The sequence below is a fragment of the Pelmatolapia mariae genome, linkage group LG12, assembly GCF_036321145.2.
Source record: "Pelmatolapia mariae isolate MD_Pm_ZW linkage group LG12, Pm_UMD_F_2, whole genome shotgun sequence".
Classification (NCBI taxonomy): Eukaryota; Metazoa; Chordata; class Actinopteri; order Cichliformes; family Cichlidae; genus Pelmatolapia; species Pelmatolapia mariae.
Window position 1 is genome coordinate 1,486,673 of NC_086237.1, and position 27,811 is coordinate 1,514,483.

General features: G+C 41.1%; 1 protein-coding gene across 1 annotated transcript in view; it reads right to left on the minus strand.

Annotated features, from left to right (window-relative positions):
- Nucleotides 1-2,544: 2,544 nt before the first annotated feature.
- antxr2a (ANTXR cell adhesion molecule 2a) overlaps nt 2,545-27,811 on the minus strand; it is an 82,771-nt gene continuing 57,504 nt past the window's right edge. Inside the window, exon 17 of the mRNA XM_063490268.1 lies at nt 2,545-5,066. Coding sequence (XP_063346338.1) covers nt 5,028-5,066 — 39 coding nt within the window. The 3' untranslated portion in view covers nt 2,545-5,027. The remainder of the gene's footprint in view (nt 5,067-27,811) is intronic.

Consider the following 27,811-nt stretch of genomic DNA (forward strand, 5'->3'; position numbering starts at 1 on the left):
TATGTGTGTTTTAGTGTTTTTATTTAAGACACATCAATGGCTACACAGCCTTCATAATGATAAAAAAAAGGCTTCTTAGATCTTGTTGGTAGCTCTGATGACCATCTCACGGCTCAATTTTCCCAGAAGGATAGCCAACTCGATCGTTGGATTTATTTCATCTCAAGTGATTTTTTTTTTACCCCTTCTGTGTGAAGACATTCAGCTGGTGTTTGCTAGAAACTCGGACTCGGTCTCACATTTTTATGTGATCTTGCACAGCGTTCAGTACTGATGAACACAAACCGAGAAAAAAAGAATAAAGGAGGAAATTCATCATGCAAAATGCAGGAAGAAGGAAAAAAAGCTTTATAAATTAAAAAATGAAACTGCATCGTGTTTGAAACAGCAGCAGAGTTCATCCAGTTAGAGCGAGGCTGGGCTTTTGTAATATCGTACAAATTAATTTGCTAGTATTAAAAAAAAACAATTAAAATGCAAAAATGTAATTTTGATCAGCACCACATCTTTACCTGTAGTTAGATTAGTCATGCCTGCCAGTTGTTTTTACTTCTGTAGTTATTATCTTTTAATTCATTCCTTTATTTCAATGTGTTTAATATAAATATCTGATGTGTGCAGTTTAAAATCAGAGGCCAGCTTCTACATAAACCCACACTGTGGAGGAAGTCGTTACCATGCACCAGACTTCAGTCTAGAAATGTCAACTTTTATGGGCTGAATACTAAAGTCAGATTATCACCAAGTGCTTCCTGCAGCCTGCTCTGTTTAAAACAACCCCGCGTGTAGCTGCCGTCCTAAGCACAACGGTAAACAGAGCAGACGAGCTGATATTTCACTAAAGCTGTTTGTAGAGTTGTGCGATTTCATTTTTAGGAAAAAGATGATTTCTAATGTCTCTGTTTTCTAAAAGCTAAGTGAACGGGCGAGAGTCTTCTCATGATTTAGTTCATTATTGAATTATGCTGTATGTAGAGGTTTTTTTCTTAAAAAAAAATCTTTCTGACTAATCAACAATTAAAGGCCATAAGTGAGTTTTTCTTGAGTGTCTTTGTAAAAATTGTCAGATTTCAGTTACTTGAAAGGAAATGATAAGACTATGACTCCTATTTTATTGCTGTCAATAAGTCAATGCATTTGTGTGTGTTGTGATTATATAACTGGGAACGTTCTGAATACTTTTAATTTTAATGATTGATTAGTCAGTTATTCAGAAAACATCAATTCCCCAGTGGCATCATCTTCCATCTACTTATTTCTTCTGAACACTGAAACTGCTTTTACTTTAATTCCTTTGTGTGGGATCAATAAAGTTAATCTGATCTCATAGGCAGAAGAAAAAAAAATCGCTCTATAAGGATATAATAAATAATTACAATTAAATTAAATCACAGTGTTAATTAGTCTTAATCCTGTTTTTTTGTTTCAGAGGAAAAAGAAATCGAGACTCTTTAAAGATCTTGTTTGACTGTGAGATGATGATCACTGCTACATTTATAAATTCAGTAAACAGCATACGGGTCTGTTCAGTACTTTAACAACATTCTGCTGACTTTAAAGTAAAAGCTCGATGTCCAGACATGCAGTTTTAAAGAAACTGCGCCTCGTTTGTGCCATTTGAATAGATTTGTTCATCCTCCGTCTCTGCATCAAGTTTCATGAAATTTCTCTTGATTGTTTTTTTTATGATTTTCTAGACAAAAACAAAACACAAACCAACAACAACAACACAAAAAAAACAGTCATTATGACTTCCTTCATTATGACAACCTCATGTGAACAGCTGAGTGTATTTTGGTTTATCTACTTGTAACATTAACGTGCTTGAATAAAGAGCACAGCAGACCCTTAAAAAAAGTTGATTCATTTAAAAAAAAAAAAAGGGGTTTTACTAAGAAAATTCTGGTATCTAAAGACAATTTCAGTAAGTAAAAGTAAGTAACATCTTTACTATACTTCAAAACTGACTCATGGACTACACAAGATTATTTCTTGATGTTTAAAATACCAGAAAGGACGTTCAAATCAGATTTTGCTGAACAACACTCATGAGTGAAGCATCTAAACTAAGAAAAAAAAGTGTTTTCATGACACAACAAATCCTTCCTCAACATGGTGGAGGGGTTATTGTATATACAGCCTACACACACACACAAACTGACCCGTACACACACATACACACACCTCAGCTGGCATCTTGTCACAGCATGCAAATGTGGATAAAGCAGAAGGTGTACGAGCGCATATTTTTTACTAAATGGAAGACCTCATTTTTGGGGCGTTGAAGACCTTGAAGGGATTTTGTGTGTGTGTGTGTGTGTGTGTGTGTGGTGCCTCCGGTGACTGACTTCACAGGGGGAGAGGCTGCACACTGTCCACTCCTCTGTCCACACACACTCTGTATAATCATGTTCCCTGTCGGGCCCTATAAATCTGTAAGGGCCCAATTAAAGATAGCCTTTAGCATGACCACCCCTACCAGCACACATGTGTTAAAAAGAGAGAAAGAGGAAGAAAAAAAACACACGCACACAAAAACACCACTCACTTTTTTGTTGAATGTATATTTGACACAACAGACTGCAGTGTACAACAGTGACAGAAAAAATCGTCAGATTAAAAATAAAAACAGTGTAAAACTCAGAAAAGCTTTAAAAACAAAAGAAGATGCAGCGGCTCACACGAATGTGAGTCCAACTCGGTCTTTAAGGTTCTACGTGAATATAAAAAAAAGACTTGAAGATATTAAAATGATAATTTACAATTGTGCACATGAAATGAGCTGATATGGAAAGTTGTGCATGCATATCGAACTGAAGCCGGAATTTGTTAAAAGTGGACAAAAATCAAAATGTGAAGTTTAAAGTTGTTGTAAAGATGTTTTAAAAAAGTACAAAAATACTTGCATTTATAAAAAAAAGCATTAATTTACAGAGAGGTACAAGCAAATTTGATTTGTTACCTTTAAATGTACAACAACGGCGTGTGTGGTGTGGGGAGGGGACGCAGCGGTGACTTGTGACATGCTGTAAGCAGGATGAGTTGTGTTGTGACTGCTATGTAAATATCTCATTAGTTTGGGTTAATAATATTCCCGTGCTCTCGGTTCCTACATAAAGAAGACAAGATCTAAGTGCTAAAATTTCTTCGTCCCCTGTAAGTCCAGAGCTGATGAGCCTATTAAATGTCAACCTGCAAAATTATGCAAGAGGCTAAAAGCGTTTAAGTCGAACATAAATACCAGCGCACCCCGAGGATTCGATTCGGAATTATTTATGTCCCTCCGATCGGGACGGAGAGGAAACAAAGGAATAATTAGTACGGCGTGCTGCTCGCCGCCCGTCTCGCGCGCCCTCGTGCCCACCGAATGCGAGACGCTCGCCCGTTCCCCCTCAAACTTGATGGTTGTTGAACTTATTTTTAGTGTCATTTGATAAGCTTCCCTGCTTGCACAGAGACATCCCACTGACCCAGCCACTGGTCATTGTCTATACCGCTTCCCGTCAAAGCCGGCACGCTTTGTCAGGTTTCGACTCGAATATCCATTTTGCGTCTGAAGTACGGTATCCAAAGTGACTGGATCATTCGAGCCTTTTTCTTCAGCTGCTGCCCCCTTTCCTCCCCCACAGTGTTTCCGCTCACACTAACATCATTTGGGATTGGCGTCGTGACAGCGCGCTTGAGAAATCCACAATATATTTAAGTACATATCCCTTGCTTTTTGGGTTGGGGCGGAGGAAGGGGAGGGGGACGAAATAATTTCTGGAAATGAACAATACTTATCCGTCCATCGCATCCGCTGCTTTGGGTTTACGTTTTGGACGCGGTGCACCGTCACCGTGGCACCGTGTCCTCTTTTTTCCTGTGAATAACGTGGTAATAGGTCATTCAATGTCAAAAGGCATAAAAAACAGACAGCCAGGTCTTCACAGGCTGCTGCTTGCTGTTGCCTTTAATTATTTTAATTAAACTTTGATACTCCGCTGCTGAGCGAACTAGCGAGTTGCGACGCAGCTCGGGAGCCCTCGGAGAATTGAGACGGAGAGTCGGGCAGCGTCGAGGCAGCCGCATCTATATCTTAAAACTCTTAACTGATAGGCCTGTTTATGGTTTGTGATGTGCTACGCCTTACTGAGCAGGGAGCAGACTGAACTGAAAACAGGGGCAAAAAACACCAAGCGCCATGTCAAGGTCTTAAAGGCATCAATCCCTCAAACCTAGCTGGAGATCACTCCGGTCAGGAGGCTGTCCTGCGGTCGAATAACGCTCTATTAATTTCCTTGTCCCGAGTGCATAATGAAAGGAAGGTGTATTAAAAAAAACCAAAAAACTAAAGGGCAAAGTCTTGGTGCCTTCCAATACCTTGGGGCATCCTGTCTACAATTTGTCATGCGTGTGCACTTCTCAGTGTTAAAATGACAAGATAAGCCAGTCAAAGGGCAGCCGCCAGGCATCCAGCACTGCCGAAGTTGGAGAGGAGTCGTGATGAGACATTGCCAAAAGGCAGTGGACTTCTGCACTTGCGAGGCCCGCTGGGATTATTCCGACTTCCACGCCAAAGGCAAACAGCCCCTTTCTCCATGTTTTTTTCTTTTTTTTTTAAAGATAGCTTCCGTCTGTGTCCACGAAATGAGGTTTTTCACAGAAGCTGCAATATGGTCAGAATATGTTAAGCCTTTGGTGCGCATGAAAAGCTAACCGTGTCTGAGTGCTAAGTTCTGGGGCATGCTGCATTCCTGCTTTGGCCTTTTTTATTAAATAAAAAGATTTGGTTTGAGGAAAATCTAGTAAATAAGTTAATAAATGAAAATTAGAGCACTATCGTTCTCCCCTTGTGTGATTTTTAAAACTGCAGAGAGGAAAAGAACCAGAGGGGGAAACTTTGTGCGCAAAGTGAAGCAGAGCGAACAGATAGTGGTTTTAGCTGCAGGGCTACACGTCTTTGAGAACAACCTGAAATTCTTCTCTTGTCCACAGCAACCAGCACATGCTGGTTTTCACACAGTAGTTCTTCTTCTTCTTCTGTTTTACTGATGCTGCACACGGCTGAAATTAACACACCGGCCCTGAAAATGACACACACACACCGAGAGGATTAAAACTTGAGTAATAAACTTCCACTTAGCATTTTACTGCAGTTTTTCAAGCAAATGACACATTTTTAAAAAATGTCTTAATATTAAATAAAATGATTTGCATTTGATTTTGAATTTGCATAATTTGAAAACATGTATTCCTGTGGGTGATATTTTCTATACATATTATATATTCTTTAAATTGGTAAAAAAAAGAAAAGTATAATTCAGACAGCAAAATAAATCAATAAATATTGCGATATTGCTCACAAAACGATCCCCTTCCCACGCACAAAAGAAAAAAAATCAAAAATCAAAAAACAAACTAAAGAAGATTTTCATAAACACAGCACACAGAGAACACACACAAAGCGTGTGTAAACACACCGGGATGGATATTCAGAATAAATAAATGAAACAAATCTACACTGAGCTGAAATCTTTGTCTCAGCTTCAATCAAACGAAGAATCAACTGGTGACCCTGCAGCAGTGCTTTAAAAAAAAAAAAAAAGTAAGCTCGCCCCTCAAAATAAAAGAGATCTCAGTCGTCCCTGTGCATTGTTTTATCTTGTGTGTGTGTGTGTGTGTGTGTGTGTGTGTTTGTAGCTTTGCCTGAGCCTCTCTGTGCGGCAGCGCCTGCTCACTAACAGTAGGCTGACTGGCACCAAGAGGGAGCTCTCGCACAGCGAATCCCCAGCAGCCCGTCAGCCTCCATCCTCACATCTCTGCCTGCATGAGCCTCCTCTCTCTCTCTCAGTTTCCTTTAGCCTGACTCCAGCATCATTCAGGTGCTCAGCTACACTTCATTCACTGATGCTAGCTGTGGAATTTGTCTTTCACTCATTGTAAATTATTAGGAGAAGTGAAAAGTCTCACCAGTAGATAGACAACACAGACTGTGTCCACACTCTTCATAAACCAACAGTTATTTGGGGAGGTTTAAGTAGCCCCCCCCCCCCTATTTTTTTACTGGGTTGTTCTGTAATTTCACTGATTCTTATTACGCAAAGCTCTGGGAGGCGAGAGATCTGGTTCAAACACAGACCAAGAGGTCACAGGCCACAGACCAACTGCACAAGAGGAGAGTAAACAGGAAAATCCAGCACATGTAAACATCTCCTGATCTTCTGCATGGAGTTTTTGGCGTTTAGGTTTGGCGAATGGTCAATTCACACATTCAACAATAACAACAGTACAGTTTGGACCCTTAACTTTCGGAGGTCGAGGCCGCTCCTGAACTGCCTGTGTGAAATGCTTCTGTAATCCCATCGTTAACATGATCGATTGAGTTCTATACTTTGGATTTTTTCTGGAAAATAACCCCTAAATCAAACCTTTATGGGATTTATGAGCTTAAAGAAGAAGAAAAAAAACAGCCTGCTTTTATGCAAGTCCTGCAAAACTCATGAACAGGTACTGCGGCTACGACATCTGGCAGGGTTTATAAAATCAGGATTTCTGCACGGCTGCATTGCTCTGCAGGAAGAGCAGCTCACTGACTCACAGCAGCAAAGAGTAGATGAACATTTTATTTCTGCTTTTCAACACAGAGGCAGCTGAAACGCTTTGAAGATTTCATCTGAAAGGCCCCGATTCATTTCCTGCGCTGCATTTGCAAAGAGACGGTGACACGTGCACATGTTTGAGCACTACAGCTGCTTCTTTCTCCTTCTGTGAAAACAAAAGCACATTCTTTCACATGCAGGCCTAACGCCGTCCAGGTGGATGCTTCCTATTGAGGCACGGCGGACAAAAATGACCAGGACTTTGGCTCCCGAGCTGCCTGCTGAATGTGAAGCTCAGCAGCCAGCTCCTCTGGTCCCGGAGCTCTTACAGTATCTGCTCTACAGTCTGGCTCGGGAGCAGAAGTGTGCACGGACCGACTGTGACAAGGGCTTTAGACAAGCTGGAGATTCTTCCATTTCTCATTATTTGGCAAGGCTGGTGGGTGTTTGGTGGAGGGGTGGGGGCTTTGCTCCATCTCTGCATGATAAGCCCCTCGACGTGTACCCTCTGCAACTAATCTCACACAGTCAACAAATAAGGCACATCAGATGCTGTTTTGGCCGCGGCCATCAGAGCGGCTAAGTTCAGTGGATTTTACGGGTTTTACGTCGCGGGGGCTTGCGAGGGAAGAAGCGTTCTCTGCAGTGGCAGAATGGCAGGCGAAGCAGGGGGATATGGTGCGAGGGCGAAGCAGGTGCAGCACAATACGGTCAAACCCATTCCAGTTCCCCTGTTCCCGGATGAACGGGGCCTGACTTGGCAGGGAGCGCTGCATTGTAACTGGGCCATGTTGGAGAGACGGAGGCCCACCTGTGCCACCCGCAGCGGCAGAACAATAGTCTGAATATGTCAGCACGGAACGTCGGTGAAGTCTCATCAGACGGACGGCAGCGTGACCGCGGATGGACGGTCGGATTAGTCAGACGGGGAGGTGGAGAGGTGCGGAGATGAGAGGAGGGGGGAGTGGGTCAGAGAGGGTCATCAAATCCAAATGAAGACTGTGATTAAGAAGGTTCATTACAGACACCCCGCTGGCTTTCAATTGAAACAAATGGAAACAGCTTGCAATAAATTAATAAATATATTAAATAAACAAAATAAATGCTTTAAGGTTGTGATAATTTTTAGATTCTTTTAAACAACAAAATTCTTCTTTGGATCTAAGACGTGATAACACGAGGTGAAACATTAAAAACTGCTAAAAAAAAAAAGACCTCAACATACCATAGAGGTAAAACACCATAAAAATCCAAGGATTTACGCACCATTTACTCACAGTTTTGTTCTGCAAGACTCTCAGCACGAGGACAAAAACTTCCAAAGTGGAAGGAATAATAATCTGATCGGGGCTGTCGCCACCTACGCCGCAGCCGTGTTAGAAGGCCCTCGCGGCGTGCGGGGAGGAGCCGCAGAGGTCCACATTCGTCCAGTCCTCAGACAACATGTTTGTCACTTGGACTGTCGGCTCGTTACTTGAGGCACAGCTCCAGAAGTGAATTGGTGTGCGTGTGTTTGTATGTGTGATTTTGACTCTCATCTCTCGCAGCGTTCACACCCTGAGCAGCTCGAGTCCCCCACAACTCTTTGAAGATCTCTGCTGCACGAGGTTGTGAGATTCTGCAAACTGTTAGTGGCGACTAAACTCTGCGATATTTTTTTTTCTTGCTATTAAACGAACCTGCAAATGATAACCGGCAAAGCTTCACTAAAACTAACAGGGAATATAAGGAGCAGTACTTTTCCTTCTTTTTTGTACTCGAGTCGTGCATTTTCACAACAAATTCGAACCACAGATTGGCTGCCACATGTCTGCGTGAGGTTTAAACTTCACAGCACTCCTGTTTTACATCAGTAATATGAAACTGAAATATTTAAGGTGTCCCTGTCTACTTTTTTATTATTTCAGTGTTTTCATTCACTGCATTTGCTGGTTTGACACTTTAATCTTGTTCTTAAGGTATGCTGTAAAATCACGGCTGCAAGCATTAGTGACCTTTCAGCATCTGGAAGAAGAATCCTTTCATGTGTCTCATCTGCTATTATTTATTTTTTTTATTAAATACATTTATAATTAATGGTCCATGCCAGTTTGGGGCAGTTGGAATTAATATTGTATGTTTGCATGTATATATGCATTGACTACTGATATCAACTTGGAGAGGGGATGACTTGAGTCAACAAAGTCTGTAAGGTTGTGTAAACTCTTCAAGAAATGTCACATAACCTCAGAAAGCTTTGGCTTTAGCAAACCGGCTTTCATAACGTGTGTGTGTGTGTGTGTGTGTGTGTGTGTGTACACTGCAACTGTTTCCAGAGTCAACTTTCTATTTAAAAGCAATATCTGCACACAATCACTCAGGTCCTCGCGAACTTATTTAGAGTGAACTGTGTCTGCTATTGACATGGACACAGATGAACCTGGAATCTGAAGCGTTTGAAATGTTTGTGCATGAAATGCTTTTAGTAAGCCGGCACAGCTGCGGACCCGGCTTTCATTTCACTAAAGAAGCGGAAAATATTATTTTCCGTTCACTGCCGAATACTTTCCTACGCATTAGGCACTGAATGTGCAGGGTTTTAGGACACGCGCAACAAGGGTGGACTTACACCTTGACAACTTTGTGGTTCCTTCTGTTGGCTGGAATAACACAAACCTGAGCATGCATTCCAGACTTTCTTGCACTAATTAAACAAATAACTTGTAAACCATCAATGATTTATAAGCTAAAGAAAAACTTGGGTTTGTCAGAACAAGTTTGAAATGTTTTTCCATCGGCGTTTTTGGGAGATTGCTGGAAATAAACACAGCTGATGGAGAATTAGCTGCTTTCCAAATGTTTGTATTGGCTTGGTGTATTAATTGATTGTATAGTTTGTCACATTTACAATATCAGAAACCAAAAAAAAGAAGATGCACGAAAAGAAGAATCCATTTAGGTTACAGAACGAATCTCCCATCTGGACTGTAGTGTGAAAACACTTGCAAGCATGAGAGTTGTAATCCAGTTGCAAGATGCTTATTTTGCAGTGATAAGCTACAGGCTTTGAAAGATTTTATTACCAGAACAGAGACTTTTTTTCCACATTAGGGCTTTGCAGCGTATACAGTAGCTTAGTTAATCTAGGGCTTACTTAATCCAACAGCAACACTCATCACTCATTATTCCAACACTCGTCTCTGGTTGAGACAAAATGTTAATAAGCTGAGCAGCAAATTCATACTGCAAAGTACTCGCGTACAGTTATGCATGTTGCATTTCTCTTACAGTGACCACGTGTGGCACGACGTCAGGCCGCGGTTTTTCGTGATGCACATTCGGGCATCTTAAGTGCGAGTAGTAACCCTAACAATGAGAAAGATCATACGTCCAACACAACTGCGACAAATGTTTCTAACACTTATAAAATACTGTATCCATCGATCGTCTGCAAAATTTAAACCACTAAATAAGAGACTTGTCCCAATGAAACATGTTCGCTGTATATGAAGCAGTAGCATGTGCACCCAAAATTTTTAAATACATTTTTAGATAATATCATAAATCCTTTGTAACAATAAATAACAAAGCAACAATCAGCTTCCTCAGATCAGTAACTTCCTGATCCTGTTTTCGGACACCACCTCCACCATCTTGGACCGGAGGTGGTGATAAAAGTTTCTTTACTGCTCTGCAGTTCAAGATGATGGAGTTAAAGTCTGTCCGGCCGAGAGACGAGAGATTAGAGACGGCTACATGAGTCTGAATACCGCAACGACAGCAAATTTACCAGTGTGTTTGTTAAATGTTAAGTACCAGAGGTGGTCATCAGGAACTAAACTATCAAAATAAAAGTGAGGAGACTGTCCAGCAGTCGTGCCGCTGCCTCAGAGAGATGAAAAATAAAACTACACTTCTAAATGCGATGGGAAACTCTGTATTTGGGCTTTCTGTTACTTTGACACACTCACCTCCATCACATCACTTTCAAATGGCAACAAACACAGCAGGCTGTTTTCCTCACCTCAGCAGATACCACACCACAAATCAACTGCACGTCTCTGTGATGCACAAGTACATCTAGTCCGTCACACCGAGGCCTCAACCCAGACGAGGTAAACATCCTTCCTCCAGAAACCACAGGAGTCCCCAGAGGTTCAGTGTAAAAGCCAAAATACTACTTGATATCCTCTCTGAGCTATTTCACTATTGTGTGAAGATCATTCTCTCAAATTAAATTACATATTGGTGAGAGACTTATGACATTTTAGCTTTAGCTGGCAGAGTTTGCTCAGGACTTCATTTCATATTTTTCATGTTTCTTCTGTTTGTGCAGGAAACTAATATCAGTGCACCACATCTGAACTGCTCTTCCCCCCCGTATTAAAGGGCCTTACTGCCTTTGCATTGCCAGTGCATTACACACTAGCCGGTGCTGGTGAGATCAAGGATAAATAAGCATTTTAAGACTAATTTAATGACTATTTTAATATTCCTGTCATGACCAATCTAGTCCCGAGTCCATGTTCCCTCTCTGGGTCAGAGATATCGATAACAAACACTGATAACTTTCCTGATTGATTCACAGCTCATCTTTATATCAATATGTTTTGAATGAGATAATATGAAGTAAGGATTAGACACCAGTGATTTTTTCCTCTTTCATGAGACTGCTACACTTCACACTTTGGCTTTAAGTAGATGCTATACAGGGATGGATATATGCTACCATCCAACAGATGAGGATTCACCGGGTATCCTGTTAACTAATAAATACGAAGGTTCTTCAGGGACAGAATTTTATGAAAGATGAATGCAAAGTTTCTTTCCATGTTCAAAAAAATTAAGGAATCAATTCTTTAGGGTTTCTGAACTAAGCTATAAGCTGCTTAGTTTTAGTAATCTGCTGAGTTTTCATAAACAAAACACCAAAAACAGACAAATCCGATACCATGTGACCATGTTGTTGTTTGCTGAGTTACATTATGGATTAACTTGATTTAACTTAATTTAAGCTCTTTTCTTAAACCTTGTTTAAGACTTCTGTGAGCCCAACAGAAAATGTAAACATTCAACTGATCCACTTTTAAAATCACACTGACAGCAGAGATCTGAAGAGAAATAAAGGTGCAACTTAATCTGTTGTGTTTTATAACAATTCCAATTTATTTGTTATAAAAAAAAGGAAAAATTAACTGAGTCAATAATGCAGAATCAGACTGTATCAGTGCGTCTAAAGCAGGAGCAAATATAATTTGTCTCAGAGACCTGCAGGATGAGATTTTTGTATTTTTAAGATGTTTAAGCTACTTGAATTAAGCATCCCGCTGTTACCATTAGACAAACAGACCAGAAGAGTCCGTATAAACTTTAACTAACACCACCGTGTGCTGGAAATTCACACAGTGACGTTCCTACAAACTTGAAAACATATCCACTTGACGTGAACTTAAGTTGATTTAATACTTTTTAAGTTTTTTATTAGTAAATGTTTGAGACTTTTAAGAACACGCAGCCACCTTGTGTATTTGTGCAGCGTTGGTTCAAACCCAAGTACAAGAAAGCAAACACTTGATTAAAAAAAAGGTGTGAACTATTCCCTTATGAAATCCACGATCTCCCGGAAGCAGCAGACTTCGACATGTTAAAAAACAACTCCACGCGGTGTCATCCTCCCCTTCGAGTCCCTGCCTGTCGAGCCTCAGCCACCAGACATGTGTTCTGTTTTACTCGGTGTCCTCTGCCACATATTGAACAAATTAAAAGTTCAAGTTGGACGGAGAAGCACAGCTGCACGGGGACAGAGGACAGAGCCAGAGTGTGAGCAATCCTCCCTTCATGAGGCTGCTGGCCCTCTTCTCACAGCCCCTCGTCCACACACACACATGCTCAAAGACACACACACACATATACACTGCCCACACAGCACTGCCATCTGGCCTGCTGGGAAATCAGAGCCACCTGAGACTCGGCCAAATACATGATGCTCGCTGACAACTCGGGCATTTCTACTGATTGTAAAGAGATGAATAAAGATTACACAAGCACATAAGGTACATTGGAGGAAAAAACAGTAACTCCCTTCAGTACTGCTGTGAAGTTTAGCAGATAGCTCGGAAGAAGCTGGCAAAAAAGTAAGACTTTCAGGAGGAAAGTTCCAAAACAGGAAAGAGTTTCCGTTCTTACTTAACGGCCTTAAGAGCTGTGCGTATATGCAAACACTATAGTGCAGCGAGCCACAATACTACACGCACTTTGATACTCATTAAGCTTCTGTGTCACTACCGAAAACGTGCACACTGCATGGTCAAAAGTATGCAGACAGATAAAGCACAGACTGGATTGTGTGCTCCTGTAACAACATCCGTTTTCTGGACTAAGCTGGCCGCTGGAATTTGCTTCCTTTCAGTAAAAGATCCAACATTGATGCTGGGTGTTAAACTCTGAATATATCCCACAAGTGTCGGATATGGTTGAGGGTAGAGTTCTGTTAATTAGTCAAATTCCTCAACGTGAAAAGTGGTGTACAAATTCTTGATGAACCGGTCATATTTGGGACCCTCAGCGAAAATTTGAGACACACATCAATAAAATATCAAAGTCACTGTTTGTGCCTTATACTTTGTTTCAGTTTGACTTTCCTATACTGCTGGTTCCATATCTTTGTCTAACAATACTGTGTTTTAAAAACCTAACCATGTCAGGTCTGAAAATTAGCTGAGGCTAGAAGTCCTGCATATGCTGCAATTTACTTTAATGGATCAATATTTGTGTGTACCAAGGTTTTGCATTGAAAACACTTACTGAAATACATTTTCAACAAGGAATCAGTGGGTAGAAAGGAGAAAATGCTAGCACAAAGTCCAAGGAGTCTAATTCACACCAGAAAAAAAACTATTGCAAACCAAAAGTGCAGAAACTGCACATCCCTCGATATGTTAACTTTAGTCCCAAAGAGACTGTAGACTGCATCACGTCTGCTGTGATATCTGTTCCATCCATTCATTCTCTTCCAGTTGTCCTTATGAGGGTCGTGGGGGTGCCGGAGCTTATCCCAGCTACCATAGGGCATGAGGCAGGGTACACCCTGAACAGGTTCACATTCACACATATGGGCAATTTAGTACTACCAATTAACCTAACCCCACTAACTGCATACCTTTGGACTGTGGGAGGAAGCCGGAGTACCCGGAAAAAACCCACACAAACACAGGAGAACATGCAATCGCCACACAGAAAGGCTCCGCCCAGAATCTCCAAATAACTCAGAACATATTCTGTGAATCTTTAAATACACTAATTGGCAATTGTTTAAATATCACTGACACCTTCTGTTAATTACATTCATCATCACACTGATTATACAGAGCTCTGCTGAGAAACCTGGGGCACTCCCCAATGGCTGCAGCCTCCCTCAGCAAGACAATAAAAAAGCTCCTAAGATGTTGTCTCCAGAAACATGGCAATGATCCCAACCTGAAATATCCACTGCTGTTCTAATGCAAGACACCTCCAGAGAGTCAATGTCCAAGCCCCTAATACATTAGAATAGAATAGAATGAATAGAACAGAATACAACGAAAACGCGGGTGCACCACAGCAACTGTGCTGGAATTAAATATAAATATCCAGGTCTGTGTAGTACTAATATATACATTCAGACATCTTTAATAATCCAGTAACTAGGATTTGCAGTTGAAATTGCATGATGATAAAGTTGAATTCTCTACACTATATTCACATTTCAGGGTTTTCGAACTGCGACGCCGCTTTGCTTCTCTGTGAATAAAGCGGTGGATGATGGGAAATCGGGCTCTGATGGCTACTTGACTGACCCTGGGAGCAGAGAGGGAGTGAGTGACAGCTTGCAGTAAAAAAGTTACGCTAACAGGCAGCAGCATATGGTCTGCAGACTGTCAGAGCATTGCTGGCTCCCATTTCTTGCAGACAGGAGAATATTTCAGCGGAAAAGAAAATCTGAAGGCAGAAAAGAAAAAGGTCGAGTTATGTGGTCTGCTTTTTTTTTTACGTTTCTGCTGCAACTTTGAAAACACACACACACACACACACACACACACACACACACACACACACACACACACAAACATTATCACTCAGCTTAACTCAACTACCTCAAAGCATTGAGACTGGACTGACTAATCAACACAAGCGCAAACACACTGACCTACACCACCAGACTATCGTATACACCAACCTGTAAATGCTCTTTTGCACAATATTATTACTGGATTTTTTGCACTAACTTCTTTACTTCCTAGTCTTCCTTAGATAGTTAGATAGTTAGTTTTTGTTAATTTATGTTGTAATTTATGTTAGGTCAGTCTGTCTTGTCTTTGCTAGCCAGCTAACTAGGCCTCTTAGTTAGCTAGTTTAGTGTTTTCTGTTAACTTATGTTGTAAATTTATGCTGCATGTAGCACCTTGGTCCTGGAGGAACGTTGTTTCGTTTCACTGTGTACTAACTGTATATGGTTGAAGTGACAATAAAGCCAACTTGAACTTGAACTTGAACTGTGTTGATCAGATCGGGAGGATCTTGCAGCAGATCGAGTTCGTTTTCTAACCATTACAGCAAGTCAGCTCCAAAGTCAAAAGATCAGATCTACAGATCAGCTCTACAGAAATCTGAGAGCTATTATAGTTAAGAACTGATTCATTTAATATTAACAAGAATTTAGGTTGTAGATTATTTTTTTAATGTTTCTTCTCTGTGCATCAAACTCACAGCAGTCGAGCTTTTGCACGTCTTAGTTACACACTAGCCTTTATTTTCCTCTGTTTTCCGCCCTCTGCCGCGACCCGGAGGCGATAAAACAGATGCGTTTACGCTGTGAAGACCCCAGCCCCTTCCTCGCCCAGTGTTTCCAGACAATACAACTGTTGCTGGCACACTTGCATCTTTCTCTCGCACTCCTGCTCTCCCGCCTGGCTGCTGTGTGCTCGCCCTCTTAGTTTTTCTTCACTTCTTTGGTTTTGTTTTCATGCCTCGTACACGATCATTATCTCCACTCTCATGCACATCCCACGCTACTGCTTCTACTGTCTCTCACAGTCCACGTGTTCATTTTGTATTATAGATTACTTCAACGGCAAGGACGTGTATCCTCCCCTTCGGTTATCACAACTTTCAAGCCTAATTTTTTCCGCACACACATCAAATGAACACCTTGAAGCCTGATATTTAGCAGACAGATGTATCTACTACTGGGTCTATGCTGGTGGGATAATCTCGGATTTTCGTAGCTCCTTTTTTACCCGACTTGGCATAAAAACTATGAACAAAACTACATCAAAATCTCCAAGAAGTCTGTGAGAAAAAAGAGGAACAGCCATTCTTTCACTTCTAACTTCTTGCATGTGTGATCCGTTTACTTGCAAATAAAGCTAAAAAACTACTCTGCAGGCAAGGCAACCTTTCAGTTTCCTGCAGAAAAGGTGTAATTTTAATGCACAAATACATGTCAGCAAACATTTGAGGTCTGTGCTCGGTTAAATTAGGTTTAACCACCTGATGATGAGGACGAGCTTGTTGGTAAGCAGGCGCTAATCTGTACCTGTACCTGTTCAAGCACGCAGCTGATCATCGTGCTCAGTAAAGCACCAGCTAAATGTCTAACATGCACGTCATGTAACAGCCTCTGCATCATGCGTCTCTCGCTGCAGAGATAAACAATATCTCCGGAAGCAGCAGTACTGTAGGTGCAGCTGTTTCCTGCCCAGGCCTCCCGCTTGCTTCCACTCACCCCCATCCTCTCTGGTTTTGTCAGAATAAGTGCACATCATTGGCAGCTAAAAGCTCTGGGCACCGTCCCTCTGGTTGTTCCAGAGAAATGCCAATCGTTTTGGCGTCAACGGGGCCCTCACAGACGGCGCATGAAGGCACAGATGGCACTAATGGACGAGCAGAATCCAACCGAGGGACCGGGACAGAGCCACACCGGAGCGCCGTCCAAATAACTGTAGTGTGAATGTACTGTATGGCCAACGCGTCACTCTGCTCTAGCGGGGCCGGTGCCACGGCAATGCGGCATAAAGAATTTAAAATGATAAAATAATCATAAGAGAGGGAGACCGTGGGAGGATCAGCGTGGAGTGGTGCCAAGAGGATCAGACAGAGGAGAGATTGTTCCTGGGCTGATATGTGCTGAAGTGATTTAGACAGGCCTCATCCAAGTCAACCCACTCCAGTCCGACAACTGGGTATACAGCTAATGGACAGACTGAAACACTCTGTGCCAAGGAAGAGCCGCTTTATAGACTGCACCTTCTCCTGGTACAATGGTACTTTTGTACAACGTGCGAGCCAGCCGATAGCCTGTTCCGAGACCCGTGAGGCGTCAGACTCGCATTTAGACTTCTTTCTTTTTTTCCTCGTTGACGAAATCTTTCCCTGCGTTTCCACGTGATGCCCACATACTGCACAATTTTAACATTTGTTGTGTAATGCATTCACAAAAACACTCCTATGTCTCTTATTTAGCTAGTAGTGCTAAACAGATGCTTGTAGGAAGAACTAGTCACAGCTTTTGCTGGTGCTAAATGGCTCCCAAAAACCTGTTTGGAGCGCCGTGTACTTTTGATAAAAGTTTAAATACTTCCAAGCGGTCATGATACTTTATGTTTGAGCTTTTTTCAGCCGTCTGTGTGGTTTCTAAAAATGCAAGCGGCTTTCAAATAGGAGTAAAAAAGCAGATAAGTGGGCAGCTTGGAACTAGAAAATTATAGAACGACATTATAAAACTACTGAAATACATAGAAAAAGTTTCTCTGGTGCAAGTAGGGCACAATAAATATATCCAATCTGTCCTAAAATTCCAAAAAAGGTATTAAGCTGTTGCGCACTTCAGGTAAAAACATGCAAACTAGCAGCACCCGAATTCTGCAAAAACAAATAAAACAAAAATGAGCCAGTTCTGCAGCGGACAGTCAGCTGTTTAGTGTCCCAAAAGCTCAGATCTGCAGTGCAACGCGCTCAGATAACATGTGCAACACTTCTGAGTAAGGACGCCAAACCAAAAATAAAGAAGGGGGGCATTTGTTAATTTTTCTTCTGGGTGCCACAGTGTATCAGTGTCCACAGAGAGCCAGTGGGCTCATCTGTACTTTCAAATTACGCGTCATCACCACAACTGTCCTCACAGAGAAGCCAGGAGAGACGCCACAAACACTCGGAACTGCACTAAAAACATAAGCTCACATCATGTCTCCCGGCCATCATCAGCAAGCATCTTTTAGAACTTAAAGCGCGCAGAATATTTGTGCGTGTGACGCTCAAAGGAACAAACCTCGCTGCTGCTTAAACTTGAGGGTTGTTAGACATTTAAAGTAAACAAAGGCACCGATAATTAAATTATGGACAAATAGGATTCATGTAGCTGCTGGACATGTCAGCGTTTTTGCTCGAGGACACGTCAGCACACTTCAAAAATGTGAAGCAAGGTAGCAAACAAACAGGTTTTTGCAGACGACACAACACAACGCTGGGGGGATAACTAAACACAGTGCATGCTGGACTTACAATGCAAAATGCAAAATATTTCAAAGTTATCGACAACAGTGAGGTGACAACAATCGCTCTGAGTCAGCTGGTGCAATTTTGGCGTTACAACATGAACAGAAAGTCATTTCTGCAGTCGTCATCAAGTTAGACATATTTTAATATCAGTGCATCCTCCAGCTAAATGTGGCAGAATAACACGTGCCCCTCCTCAAGGAAAGAAAACTTCCACAGGACAATAAGAAATGCACCGATGATATTCACAGACTTTCGCGTGTAAATGCTCATCAGAGTCACTCAGCAGCTCTGCAGCGCGAGTCTGTTTGCACAAGGAAAAAATACGGACTTGGACTTTTTTCGTTGGTATATTTGAAGTGTTGCCGCATATGTGATCTCAAATACTAGCTTCATCATTTACGGATCTGTAACATTCAAAATAGGACAAAGAAATAAAGAATGTGGGGATGATAATCAAGTTAAGAAAAACAACTAAAAGCACTGAAAAAAGTCAAAAGAGGATAAATGTGTGTTTAAACTATTACACGTTTTCTATTTTTTCATTTTCTTATGTTTAAGAATTTGACATTAGATTTCAGCTCTTTGGTTTCCAGTTTTCTTTGTAACATTAACGCCAATTATTTACATAATTAACGCATCACGTAGTAACAGGACATCTTCAGGAAACCACCGACATACTACTTCCTTTTTTTAGTCTTAAAGGTTCTTTTTATACAAATATTGCAAATATCCATTTTGGCCAAACTTTGTTGCCTCAAATGAATCTGTCAATATTTGAAAAACACAGATGATTCAATCTTCACAACCTATTTGTAAACAAAGGTCTTAAGATGACTCACTAGCAGCAATGTGCTCTTACTTCGATGCCAGTCCTGTTTTCGTCAGAGGAGGCAGATATATTTTCAAGTGCTGAAGAGCTCAGTTTGGAATGAAACTCTTTGATTGGCCTTGATTTTTGGAAAGTGTCCTTTTAGTGTGTGTGTGTGTGTGTGTGTGTGTGTGTGTGTGTGTGTGTGTGTGTGTGTGTGCTCCTGTTCCCTGCGTGGGTCCCCCTCTTCCCCCTCCACCAGCGGCATGCTGGACGGGGTCACATGCGATCTGCTCTGAGTGGAGATGCAGGCCATGCGACAGCGAGGGCCAGTAATTGGAGTGAGCTGTCAAGATGGGGCGGTGTGTTTATATATATATGTGTGTGTGTGTGTTTGTGCACATGCCAGGGTGGATCCCCTCCTACAGGGTGCCACACATTAAAGTCCCTGATGAGACTAATGCAGGAGGAAACGGGTTTGGCTTTTTGCCCGGTTGACAGGTGAAAGGGAGGGCCGGTCTAGGTTGACCTAAAGTGCGTCTAAATAAAATCCTAAATACTTATTTCTACTTGTTTCACTTTTCTTGGTGTTATCCTCGAATGTGACACTTTTAACAGTTCTGCTGGATTTAATTTGCTATGAATATTCATATTTTTTTTCCTGCTGATTCTTTAAAAAAACGATTTCCCAAATCTAAAGAAAAGAAGCTCTCATATTTGTATCATTACTGAATCATTGATCCTTCAGACGCAATTAGCGAGAGCGAGATCACAGCCCCTCGTTTCTCTTTTAAGAGTTAATCAACAAATTAAAGATGCAGATTTGCAGCTAACGACGTGCCGGCGTGAACTGCCAAAGACGTGCAACGCAGCGTTCGCGCTGCTGACATGATTAACTACAATTACAAAAAAGGTAAAACAAAAGCATTAATGGCAAATTGTGTCTAATCACAGCCACAAAGGAGATAATTGCGTTGTGGGCTGATGAATTAGTTATTATTAGTTTCTCTGACAACTGTGGTTTATTTCATCTTTGCCAGGACGTGAACATCTGTAGCTGCCTGACAGACAGAAAAGTTCCTTCTCCCACACTCAATTAGTCATTCGTGGTATTTAAAGCTTTCCTCTGGATTATTTTGTGTGCTAATAATCACAACAGCACAGTTTTTTCTCCTAAACAATATCTTTTTTACTTCTGCTGCAAAAAATATGCAATTTTAACAGTTAACATACACCTGATTTTTCTAAAGTTTAAGAATGACACCTTAAACCATCGGATTCACTGAAACTCAAAGGCAGAGGCCGGTTCGTGTTTTTTCTTCTTCCCTTTTTGTCATTTTGACTTTGAACTCTGTGCTGTTGTGTTGTATATATTCCAAAGTTGTTCTGCTTATTTAGCAGAGCTTGCGGCTGATTTACACCAAAGCTTCTGGGTGTATAAATCACAGCCAAAATCTGTCTTCACGCTCAAAGTTAAATCTGATTTTACGGCAAAAACTCCAGCTTTAAATCTCGACTGGAGAAAAGTTGTTATTTACGAGGCTGTAAACTACCACAGGGTGGAAATACGAGCGGGTGGCCGCAGCCTGCTACGGCGGGCGGAAAGGCTCGGTGATAAAGCATCTTGTTAGCTCTACTGAGGAAAATATGCTTATCAAGCCGCATGTTAATACAAGCAGTAAATAATGCGATCATCGGCCAGTGATGCTGGAAATATAACAGCGTGAGAAGGAGCCTGAAGCTACGTTGACTACAGGGAGGTGTTTGTGTGCTTTTCTTTCTTTCTGTCTTTCTTGTTTTTGAACATGGGCTACAAACTGTGAGAACTGGGTTAACATGTCCTAAGCACAGGAGACACAAGCAGCAACCCACACACAAAGACGAAGAAATATATATGAGGAAAGCTATAAACAAGTTCTTATTTTGTGAGCAACAATGAAGTGGATGTAATTTGGCTTCACTGTGTTTTTTGCATGTTAGTTTATCATCTTTTTAAAAAATAATATCACAATAATACAAATTTTTAGTCCAAATTAATGCTGACACTTGATGAATGAAGCCTAGGTTGGCCTCATATACACACCTGATTGTTAATGCTTGTCTGTGTAACAGTTTAGATATACACATTGAGATACACTGTGTGGATGTTAATAATGTTACAGTATCTATTTTACTATAGTGTCATTGTTAGTCCTAATACATGCATGCATTTGAACACAATGTATCAATTTAAAACAAATCCTCTATCTTTTATATCCTACTCCTCTGAGTGCTTCAAATATTTCCCCTTCAAAATAAAAACTGCAAAACATCTTATATATAAAAACAAAAAAATAGTTGAGTTACAAAGTCAAGCTCAGCTGCAAACCCTGACTTTCACCAGGCATGGATCATCTGATAAGTCCTCAAAACATTCAACTGGCTTTAGCCTTCCAAACATTACTGCACATCTGCAAACCACTTTGCAACCCACCTCCACCCCACTCCTTTTTCCCCATGTTGTTTCTCACCTACTTAATGTTGTATTTGTTATCACTATTGCTTTTCTTGCAGGCACATCCCAACATATCCATTCAGACGGCAATAACAATCTTTTTTGGACTATAGTGGCGAGTGGTTCAGTCAGGTTAACAAGTTATCCAGCACGTTCAAGGCAAACATAGTGTTACGCTTAATGTTGCTCAACAACTACGTAAACATCAGTAAGTTTGTTGTTATCGTCATCACTTAACTTCAGGTCTCCATAAAGTTCTGCTGACACACAACAAGAAATGACTCTTTAGTAAGTCAACCATTCTTCACAAGAGGGCAAAAACTCTGCTGTTGTTTGAGCTCAAGCCCAATGCAAACAGTTCTTATCATCATGGTAAACAATGTCAGGAGAACATTACAGATTTATCTGTTGTGTTGTGTTTTAGTCATACTATGTTCCACTTGGTTTTACCAAAGATTTTAAAGAGGAGAAAACTGAATAAATCAACTCTTTTTCATTAAAATAACCCCACGTTTTCTCTTTTATCACCAGTAAGTCTATTTTAGTCATCATCCTCGGCTCAGCAGGGTAACAGTCCGGACACACTAGCCTGCCATCTTCTCAGGAATACGGAGCCTTTGTAACTTCAGCCTGACTGCGACTGAGTCACCTCGCTGCCTTTGGAGTGAGAACAGGCCCTTGACCTTTACCATGTTCTCAGAGCTTACACTCCAAAATCGTGAACAGGAGATCAGCAAACACATGCATAAATCACCCTTTGGTGTTTCCAGCTCTGTACATCTAGACAATAAAACGTTCAATCAGGTTTTTGCTTCAGTTATAAAAACATTACTTTTGTAATTTCTGCTTGTTCAAGCACACTTGGTAAAAGAGGCACAATTTAACAGAGGCCAAGAGTTCACTGCAAAGCTACTCCTCATGCTTTGAGACAAAACTATGCTGAGTAATGCAAAGTGCAAAGTCAAGAGGAGTTTCGCTGTACTTGCATGGATTGGAGTGTGTTACACTTAAAGAAACCTAGATTGTTCAAGAACTCTCAAAGGCAGCTACAGTTCTCACAACTGTCCTACGTGAACAGTGTTCGCCATGCTGGCAAGAAATTGCCTGCAAACCTGTGTCAACTCTGGGTGACCAGGGAGTTGGTATAACAATGGACGGGAGCCTTGATTTGCAATATGATGAATCGTTGCACAGCACACTAAAACCTTCCCTGAGGCACAGGAGTGAAATTAGCAAGTTTGGCAGGCCGGCGCTGCCTTCTCCGGCGGTCGCAGAGTGTTTCTTTGCAAGAGGAGGGCGGGCACTGCCTCTTTGTCTCAATGGAGACAAATCTTGGGCGGACTGTTTGTTTGGGGAAGGGGTGTGAACGGCACACAGTCCATCAAATCAATTACAGTCTTATGCAGAGACGGCCTGGCTTGGCCTGGGCTGAGAGCTTGGCCCGATCTTTTATGAGGGGTTATGTGAGTCAGAGTGTTGCCACAGCCAACAGTCGTGACTCGTGTACTCACAACACCAGTATGAGCACAGAGAGGAGGGGTGAAAAGCTTGCATATGGCCAGAGCCAGCGTGTCACATTTGGGCTAGAGTTCACATTGGGCTCAGATGCTCACACCAATGAACTCGTGAGGATTGTCGAGTTGCGGCACCGCGGTCGTGTTTGAGATTTAGCAGCTTAGAGGCGGCGGCGAGAAAACTGTACCGCATGTACACTGACATCCAGCAGTCCAACTGTATGTTTCTATTAACCGTCACAAACAGGCACATAGTATTTGTTTGAAACATGTAAATCTCATAGTGTACACAGCATCTTTAACACAGAGTTTACAAAGAGGTCAGACAAAGTCAGACACACATATATAATACAGTCAGAAAGGAGGGATGCAGCAGATAAAAAAGTGCGTGAATGACTTTTTCCAGGTCTGAGTTTGAGTTAAGAGCTGAATCAGATTCTCCTGTCACATTTCTGTCAGCACTTCTTACATCAGCAGATAACGAGATTGGAATCCTTTCAAAACGACTGATGTTCGTATGATTTTGAGGTATTAAGTTTGTTCCATTCAACAGTAGAAATTTAAATAGTTGACTCTTAAACACATTTACTGATTACTGTAAATTCATGATTGCTTATGGTTCAGGAGAAGAAGAAATGGAGGCGTTAAACCACGTTTTCCAGCAGTGTAGTGCCTAAGGTGATCAGATATTTTGAGATATGTTCTCAGTTGAATAGTGCCAATAACAATATCACAAAACGTCTTCCCTTGGACCTAAAAGAAAATAGTTTTGTCACACGGCTGCCAGGGATTCCTGTCAGATAAATGCTAGTCATGTCATTCTTCCTCCTTGTTTTACTTCAGCAGTGATGATTGACTCCTTTTAATGCAGAAACAATTAGTTGATAAATAAAAAAATATGAATTTACTTTAATCACTAGTTTAGTTTACAGACTGAGGTGATTAATTGAAAAAAACAACAACAGATGTTTGTTGAAAAAGATCAATACCGAAACATCCATCAGAACAATATTAGCTAAGAATCTGAGTCGGCCTCTAGTCAGAGACTCAAAATCTTCAAATGTGAAGCTCCACATGTGAAAATCAAGTTTCTGTCACTGCTCTTTTCACGATTTAAATCTCTGCAGTAACACTGATTGCACTGTTTAATTAATCGGGTTTCCAGGCAGTTGGTCAACACTCGTTTCAACTTCTGCTGCTGCCATGAGCAAAAATCTGAGCACGATCTGCATTATGGTAATTTATTTGCATATGCTGGAGACTACAGACATTCGCAGTTGCCTGCAGCCCGATCTCAAACACACTCAGTCTTAAGTGTAATTATTCAACAGCGAGCGGGTCCGCTCTCCATTGCGTGGCATTAAAAAGGCTAATATCACCGCCGTTTTCCTAATGGCGAGTTTGGTGGCCATGCAGTTCATTACTATGTGCATACTGCAAGTCTCGAGAGGATATTTCACCAGGAGGACCCACATATGATGTTACGCTAACTGGCCGAGAGCATGTCGCCGCACGTATCCAAGTTTTTTGGGGAGTCAAGCTGTACTGTTAGGGCGACATGCATGCTAATCAGCGGCGCCTCATTCTGTAGTCTTTTATTATGCGCTTTTCAACATAGTGTGTCAAGATTATTTCGTTTGAAGGAAAACGCCAGCTGTCATGTTTTATGCATTCTCTTTCAGTTCAGTTTCACTTGTGCGTAGCTGTTGGACGATGAAACTTGACTTGAGCTTCAGTTTTTATATTTTACAGCGTACAGGTTTCATACATCCGCCGCTGATGCTTCGGCCTTGACTGCGTGCCAGCAGACCCTCGACACAGCGGCGATGGGATCTGACACTGACGTAGCATCTGGATGGAAATGTGTTTGGTTATAGCATCATCTCATCTTTATTTCATAGATTATGTCTAAACTGGTCTATTTGAAACAAATGGACTGAACAATTTCTTCTTAGGCACTACATCATTTATGAATTTATCCTCAATAAATAACCCAAATTTGAATATGAAATGACCACAGGTGTGGGCACTTTTTGACAGAAGATGCAAATATTCTTCCAGCTCGTGCTTTATTTCAGTTCTTCTTACATCTATACACGACTGCACTGAACACTGACAGGCAGTTTAAATCTTAATTAGTGTAATTTGCCATCATTTCAACATTTCTCCATACTGGTGCCAGTACAATGCATGAATCTCAGAAGTCAAGAAGCAAACCTCTTCAATTAGGACTTTTAGAAATAGAAGCTCAATACCTTTTAAGGGAAACGTATTTGTAGCAACCAGTGTGAATAACTCAAGAAAAGAAAGTCAGCACCGCACGCTTGGTCAGGTCTTTTATTTTAGCAACTTATTCACTCATTTATTTTCTTTCTCAAAGTTGTTTCTTTATATAAAAAAGTATGTTTTTGAAAGAAAAGTACTATATTCTAAATATAAAACACACACACAATTTTTAATTCTAGGTTACAAGTTGCACGAGTCCAAAAGATATCGTTAGGTTACAAAGAAAGAAGAAAAGAAGTGCTTCATAGAGCACTTCTTTTACAAAAACTAAAAGTCAGGATAGAAACTTTGGGATTTTATATGAAAGACACGAGGTAAAAATCACAAGTGCAATTAGTATTTCCACTGCACTTGTGACCGTGTTATGATGTGTGGCCTTTGCCTGCTTTATGTAAGTCAGTGTGGCATCTTGGAGAAAAACACCTCACCTCTACTCCTGAAGAATAAATTACTAATAATATAATTTCACTTGAAGAAATTCTTCAGTTTTTCCCACCATGATATTACTCCAAATATTTAATATCTCGAAAATATTTGAACAACCGTCAGATCAAACTTATTTCCTGATTAGGTCATTGTGTCAACAGCACAAAGCAGCTTTAAGGAGCCAAAAAAGTTTAAAATTCAAGCATTCAAGTGTCGACTTTGAGTTTTGAGCCTTGCTAATATTTAGTCTAATCACAGTACTGGTCAGACTATGAAACCAGATTTTGCACTTAAATAGAAATAATTCTACAGGAGATGCAAACAAATAGCATGAACTGTAGTTACGGGACACTTCTTATAGTTTATCACCTGATATGCAGGAGAATGGGTGAACGCAGATGCTGCAGAAGGCATCATGAAGTTCTCACACAGAAACTTAGATTATCAAGTTATCCTTGCAGCATCAAAGACGCAGTGAGACTAAACGTTTCCAATTACTCTAAATTATTAAGACATTGTCAGATAGAGCGGTTAAACTCCCAAATCCTTTAGAACACGTGCAAAGATGCTGATGAAAGGCTTCACACTCACTCAATCACACACACTTTTTACAAATGTCTTTGGATAACAAGTCTGAATACAGATAATTAACAGTCAGTAAATGACAGCATCTCTCGTCACCCAGCCATAGAAATGATCTTATATTTGCAGAATACAGCACGACCATCATACACTGCATGAGTCTAAGTGCAGGGCAGCAATTCGCGTACTTGACCTGTCTAATTGGCTCAAATATACTGCCCCTGAAATCCCAGAGGCCACTGCACATAGACACATCAACACACACATGCTAATATCCCCCCTACACACACACACACACACACACACACACACACACACACACACAAATACAGACACACAGAGACCCCCTGTCCCCATCGCTTCCTCCTCAATAGCTCTGGCTTCATTAGCAGCGGTTTGCATCATCCCTGGTGAAAACGTCACATGTCATCAGTGACTCCATTCTTTATCACTTCCCGCAGTATAGACAGTGTAACCTTCAGAAACCTGCTGCCCACAATTTTACGTCTTAATTAGGAGCACTGTCACAGGCACCCAGCGCCCCTCGTCCCGATGTGAACGGACAGAGAAGGATGGAGATGGGAAGGGAGTGTGAAAGACGAAGAGGAGGGCAAAGTCAGACACGAAGGTGGCAGACAAAGGCGGCGAGGGAGAAGGAAGCAAAAGATGTACACTGGTAGGGAGAAAGAGTAAGGCAGACTGGGAAAAAGGGGGAGGAAGAAGAGTGGCTGGAAGTTCACAGCGTGCAATAAAAGAAATGAGAGAAAGTTTTTGTCATGCAAACCAGATGGCAAAGCAAAGTGTACGCAAGGATTTTCATCCTGTGCTGCAGAAAACACGCATTTAACTTCAGGGCCAAGGATCACATGCTAGTCCTCCACAGCAGTGCTGATAAAAAACTAGAATGTTCTCAGTGGGATGACAATTTTTCAGACCTCGGTTTGAGAAATATGAAACCCAAACAACCCAAAGTGTGACACTACGAGTGCAGTGGGCTGTAACTGGCTTAGATGATGATAGCACAAAGACCTCTGTCCAGAGTTTGCTCACCTTAAAAATATTGAAGGGAATTTCAAGCCTATGTAAATCAGAAGAACCATATAAGTTTTGTGCAAACAGAAAAAATGGGAAATGATCACATGATGATTTAAATATTGTAACTGCACACTTTTCATTACTGCTTTTGTTTAACTAAAAAATAAGTTGACGTAAACTAGCTTACATAAACTAGCGAGTTCGCACAAACTTCAAGCATCCAGTTAGATTGTCTTGACCTTTTGAGGCTTACGGTGCACATCCTGCACCTCGTCTTCTGCACAGGGACTATTAAGCAAGGCAAGCTGCTAAACCACATTTGAACCAATCACGCTCACGTGCTTCGTCATTCCCCTGAAGGCCCGCTTTGAGACAGGAAAATCTGCAAATTTAGCCTATGTTAAAAAAAACTCAAAAACCGACAAAATGATTAACATATGACAATATTTACTTGAATACTAGGCTAATGCATTGATACTTTAATAATTTTGGTACTCAGGGGCAAGCATATTTAAATTTAGGGTCCAAAAAACACTATAAGCTTGAAATTACTGAGCATGTTAAACTATTA